Source organism: Conger conger, chromosome 17, assembly GCF_963514075.1.
Source record: "Conger conger chromosome 17, fConCon1.1, whole genome shotgun sequence".
Lineage (NCBI taxonomy): Eukaryota > Metazoa > Chordata > Actinopteri > Anguilliformes > Congridae > Conger > Conger conger.
The window spans coordinates 27,804,842-27,810,841 of NC_083776.1; the positions used below are offsets into that span (position 1 = coordinate 27,804,842).

General features: G+C 39.0%; 1 protein-coding gene across 2 annotated transcripts in view; it reads right to left on the minus strand.

The window, feature by feature from the left end:
• The window catches only part of LOC133117064 (glypican-6-like), a 235,340-nt gene extending 232,152 nt beyond the window's left edge, over positions 1–3,188 (minus strand). For both annotated transcript variants that reach the window (XM_061227159.1, XM_061227158.1), the window contains exon 1: positions 2,703–3,188. In XM_061227159.1, the coding sequence (XP_061083143.1) occupies positions 2,703–2,862 (160 nt within the window). In that variant the 5' untranslated portion in view covers positions 2,863–3,188. The remainder of the gene's footprint in view (positions 1–2,702) is intronic.
• Positions 3,189–6,000: the final 2,812 nt, after the last annotated feature.

Genomic DNA, 6,000 nt, shown 5'->3' on the forward strand with positions numbered 1-6,000 from the left:
CCAAGCAGCTGCTGTATTTTGGAAATGACAGTAAAAAAAAAAAAAAATACAAAACACTATCTCAATGTAACACTAGCTGCATTTATTTATTTATTTATTTTTGAATCACTCGGTATGTTCACGCAATGAAAGAGCAGTGCGTAAAGGTGGACGGGCAGTCGACTGTAATCACCACTAATGAACTGGAAAGTCACATTAGTGCTCACCCACAGTGCCTGGCAGCTGACACTCCTGCACTGAAGGTGAATGCTGTAAATGGAGCTGTTATCTGGTGTCATGACTTTGCCAGTTAAAGCCTACTGCCAATAGTCACAGTCATGGTCTCTGGAGACAACTACCTCCCCTCCCCCAACCCAAAAAATAAACCAACACTTCACCATCATTAGCTTGGCAGTTAATAGCAGTCCTGTGTTTGCTGATGCTAAGGTGTAGACGCCTTACAGATAATATCTCACTCAAAGCCTTTATAATTGCCATTCCAAGCAGAGTACAATGAGTCTACAATGCAGCTCCCCCATATTTGAAACACAGCAGATGATCAATTTTCCCAGGTAACCCATAAACATGATGAATGCATGCTAAACAATAAACCCTGTGTATGCAGCATGCAGAAATGCATATAATACGACAAGGCTTTAATCCTAGGCAGTTAATGGCCTATGATACAAGCGCTGTTGAAATCCTCCGAACTGTAGAAACGGGGCCCCCTACTGGACAGACTGTTCCCTTCAAGAAATGGAACATTTGATACATCTAACAATACTTTTAGTTCGTTTTTTTAAATCATGAACTTGAACATTATAACCATATGAAGCCTGGAAGCCTCAAAATTCATGTTTTAAAAATGTTGTGCAAGTTATGATAGGAACTGAAGCAGCCATCGTTCTATATGAATGTATATACAATTTTTATTAATTTATTTTGTAAAATGAATAACCAATAACCAATTGCTGTGGATTTAATTGGTAAAATCTCTCAAGAATATATGTGCATGTATAAATCAAGTAGTAGTTCTATAGTTGCTATTTGCTTCTCTTAAGCCTGGACAGGAGAGTCATGAATGCTGAGCTGGAACTCACTAGTAACACGTGGCCAATAAATTCCATTCCTTGCCAAGCAAAAACTGTTCTTCGTCTTTGAATGCAGGTAACGTATTGCATAAATAATCGCCTTTATTACGCATAAACACTTTCGAGAAATATACATTTCAGAGCACGGAAATGAAAACACAGCCCCTTGAGATCTACGCAGCACAGGAAAACATTCCTTTCTAATAGCGGCAATAAGCTTAAACAATTTATAAGCCATTTGATATGAAAATTGCTTTTTAATTACAGCCGTGTATTGCACGTGTAAAACTAATACAATCAAGCTGTTATAACAGTAAGAAACCAATTAAACTCAGAGAAAGGGGGTTTATTTAGGCTACTTTATTTCACGTGAGATGGTTCAGATCTTTCGAAGATCTTTCTTAATCTTAAAGTGATTAAAGTTAAGTAAAGTACAATTGCAAATCAGTTTTAAAATGACCACCAACAATTTTATTCAAACAGTTCGAATATGGCATTAATCTATCTGTGTGAACTTTTCCAAGTGATTCAATCGGAAATGTGATTTAATGTCTTACAGTTTATTCTTTAACAAAGGTGGTTTATACATGCACCTCCAAAACTCTCTGTTCACATATCTAATTCTCCAGTTATGTTTTACCATTTCAAACACTGACATCTCCGATTTGTTACAAACATGCTTTCAACTGCACTGCTAGTATGCACCTAATATCTTACACAACTAAGATATGAATATATTACACGACTAGCTTGGAAGTTTTAAACCATTTTATTTATGTACAATGAGATAAAGCATTGCAAAGGCAGTCCCTCGTTTAGCTCATTGTAAAATAAGCACATGCTGCTTTAGCACTGATGCAGCTCCCTCCACCTATGATCCAGTAAAGCCGCTCTTATGCACAGTGCTTTTGATTTGGTTTGTTCCGCTCACGGTAGTTAAAAGCTCGCACATAGTAAGTCATAAATAAACATTTTTAGCTTCCCGCAGGCGTTAGACACGTTTGTGGCTACCCGGAACGACAGTGGTAATACTCAGGTCTACCAACATTGTACGGCATAGCCTTATTAAACCAATAGTGAACGAGGAGTTGAAATGTTGAACTTGATCAGATCGCGATTAAATTATTTAATTCATTATAAATTCCCTAAGTTACAATAACTGTCACCAAACAAAATTGATCCATAGCTCCAGCAATGACAGACTGGACGCGGGGAAAGATAGGCTACTAATTACACTATATGTTGCACATCATAGTTAAAAGGGTCAAGCGAACTATACATTAACATTAACTCAAACCTTAATTATTGGCTACATGTTGCATTTTGACCAGCATGTCGGGTAAACATTAGGTAGCTACGCGTTTGAATAGACTAGCCTAGATGTGCTAAGCCTAAAACATATACTCGGCATAGGCTATGGCCGTTTCACGTCAAGTCCAGCACTTGATGAACTAACCGGGTACATTATTTGCCCACGGCGGTAATCGCCGAGTGCGTTGATTTGACCCATGTCAGCGTGTGGAACCCTAATTATCTTATAATGTGGGGTGATGGGTAAGCGACACAAATCTCAATACAATGAAGTGCAATCGGCAGGTTGTTTTAACACACACATTGACATTAAATCCTTACCTGATATTTCCTGGAGGGGGATATTAACGAGACTGAAGCCTTTAGCGGTGTATACCTGCCTGACCTCACTGCAGGTTCGCGCTTTCAGATCTGCTCCAACTGCAAGAAAGAGCACTGAGAAAGTGCAAAGCACGGCTTGTATTCTCAACATCGTACACATCTGTGATTAATCCGTATTTGCTCCACGGACGGTCCTCTCCGATTTGAGCCACCAAGACAGCAAGAGCAATCCGCGGTGTATTACCAACAGAGAGCTCTATGCTTTTTCCACTTTCTTCCACTGGAGATTGGACAATCTTGATCAATCAGAACACACACTTTACTTCGCAACCAATGCAGCCGATGCACCCTTTTACTTTGGGTATGAATAGTCCCGAGCCCAAATTCAGCCACATAAATCCGGTTTGGGAACTAACGGTCTCGTTCTGTTCAGTCAACTTCTCTCATACAAACGGAGACACTGTTTTAGTAGCTACATCTGTGAGGGGCAACCAGAAATCCCAGTGAGAGAGATATTCAACACTGCACATTACCAAGGCATCGAGTCAGAGCGCTTGGCAAAACATGGAATGGAGTTTTAGAAATCGCATAACTGCCTATCTCTGGAGTGCCAGTTTTCGTTCTGACTGAATTTCACCATCGTCTAATCTCGTGATGATAAAACAATATAAGACAACCATTCAGTAAATCACGATTATACACTCAGTAAATACACAATAATGCACCATAAAATCTATTAATGTAGATAATGGAAAACCTCTGGTTTAAATTACCACTTTGTCATAATATATAATATAGGAACTCCCTAAAGAGTAAAAGCAGAAATAATCCACGTCTTGTCTTCCCCCAAGCAATTACATTTCCTCTATTCAAAGATCAATATTAGCCCTTTAACATAAAAAAAAACATTTCCTGCTGTCATGCCAAATTTTATGGTTGGCACGCATTTTGTAGTAGCCTACCCTAAGGGCACATCCGTGCATCCACTCTGTTCTTTTGAATGTAAATACCAGAGTGCAGTACTACATGCTTTTTCATTAAACATATACCTGCATGGTGAGTATAATCCATTATTACATATTATTGTCTGGACTGTTGAAAAGGGGTGTAATTCTCATTATGATTACAGAAGGATAAGGACTGCACTGTGGTTCAAAGGCGCTTGATGTAAGAGGAACTGAAAAAGGCCATATAAGCTGTTGGAGGCCAGCAAAGACATGTGAAACAGAGTTCCAAATAAGTGTATTTATTTCACATTTTTATATCAACATTTTCATTTTTTAAATGCCTGAGAGTCTAAGATATTTGTGCGGCAGGTTTATTGGTTAGAATGCCTGGTTCTCAAACTCAAGTTTGAGCACCCACTCAGTCCCTTCAGATAATTATGTGAAATAATTTAACCCTTTAGAATTGTTCCTGGAGATTTCAGATTTCTGAAAACAATTACGATAAGAATCCCTTGACAATACGCCCCCTCCATGCTCTCCTCTCCAGAATTAACAGTGGAGGTTGGGGAAATAAGTGCTGCCAATGAGAAGACAGAGATGTATGTCTCTGATGACTTGACTTGCTGTGGTCTTGAGCTACAAAATGATAATGATGCTTTCGCTGATTATATAACTTAGTGAAAGCAGAATGAAGAGAAAGACCTGTCATCCAGATGAACTATGGAGTACAGTACATGACTAAAAACAGGTTTGTAAATTGTGTTTTTTTACTACTAGGCAAACCATGCATTTGTCTTATTCATAAGCAAAATGTAGTATACTGTACACTTGCTGAACTTGGGGATTTTGTATATTAGCAGAAGCACTACAAAGCATGTGTATTTGTACCCTCCCTCCCAGAGATTTCTGGCACTCTGAGTGTAGAGATCCCTCTATGCATGCATGTAATAAAGACGCTAAACAGAGAGCTGTCACTTTCTGCAACAACCATAACCAATACAGGTGAGTGGGTGCACCTGACCTGAGTTCTCATCTCACAGCACAGCAGGATAACAGTGAAGTTGAGGTGTGAGGGGGATACGGACACACTTTATCACACATGGACATCTTTTCCTTCAGCCGATCTATAGATTATCGGAAACTCACCAAACCTGGCAGGATTGTAGGGGAAAGTTGCATGTGACCACAGGCCCAAAATGGCATCAATTTGGCCTCATGGTGGTGCTACAACAGCTGTTTCAACAGTTCTATTACCAAATGGGACATTGTTAAACCCTGATAAAAACATATATATCGTAGACATACTGTAGACTTTGTGGGGTGAAGTTTGGTTCTGGCTTCCTCATTCTGAATATAACAGAAACAGCACTTAAGGGGTCTGTCATACTGGACTTTTTTTAGCCATTTCAATTTTTATTTATTTTAGAATACCCTTACATAACAGCTCCTCTGCGACTGTTTATTGCATTGGCTTAAATTGTATCGGAGCACATAATGAATCTGAAAACACATTCCAGTGAAGGGCTTGATAGAGTTACACTGCAGGGTTAGTACAATGGGCAGTCCCCACATGGCTGATAAGAACAACACCCCACACACTAAATCAGTTCTCAGGGCCAGAGACTGAGAGGGGATTCATTTAACCAATTATACTAGAGTGTGATTAGGTGGACAGATTTACTGAGCCAGTTAAAGAATGTTTTAAGGTTGCTGTGAAACTTCTTCCTCTGATAAGTGTAGGCAGCTCGTAAGGTCCTTCATTTAACTCCATCCAAAAGATTTATTTCCTTTCAGAATAAACAAAAGCAAAACTGCAGTGTCCTAAAGCACAAGGAGGTACCATATATTGAACTTATGGACTGGCAAAAAGGTGTTCGCAATAATTCAGGTTAATATTTTTGTTGTAATATTTCATATTTCAATATATTATTTTATAGCCAATGAACACCTATTAGATGAATGTTGCATTGTGAGTGTAAATGCAGAAATGCAGTGTAAATACAATCATTGAGCACTCTATTCGGCATATTTTTTGGACTTATTGGTCTTCTGCTGCCACAGCCTATCCACTTCAAGCTCTGACATCTTGGGTATTTTGAGATGCTCTTCTGCATACCACTGGTTATTTCAGTTACTGTCACCTTCCTGTCAGCTCAAACCACTTTGACCATTCTCCTCTCTCATTAACAAGGTGTTCATCCACAGAACTGCTGCTCACTGTGTTTTTTTTAATTTTTATTTATTTTTTGCTTTTCGCACCATTCTCTGTAAAACGTATTTTTACTGTGCCTCAAAATCCCAGGAGATCAGCAGTTTCTGGGATACTAAAACCGCCCCATCTGGCACCAACA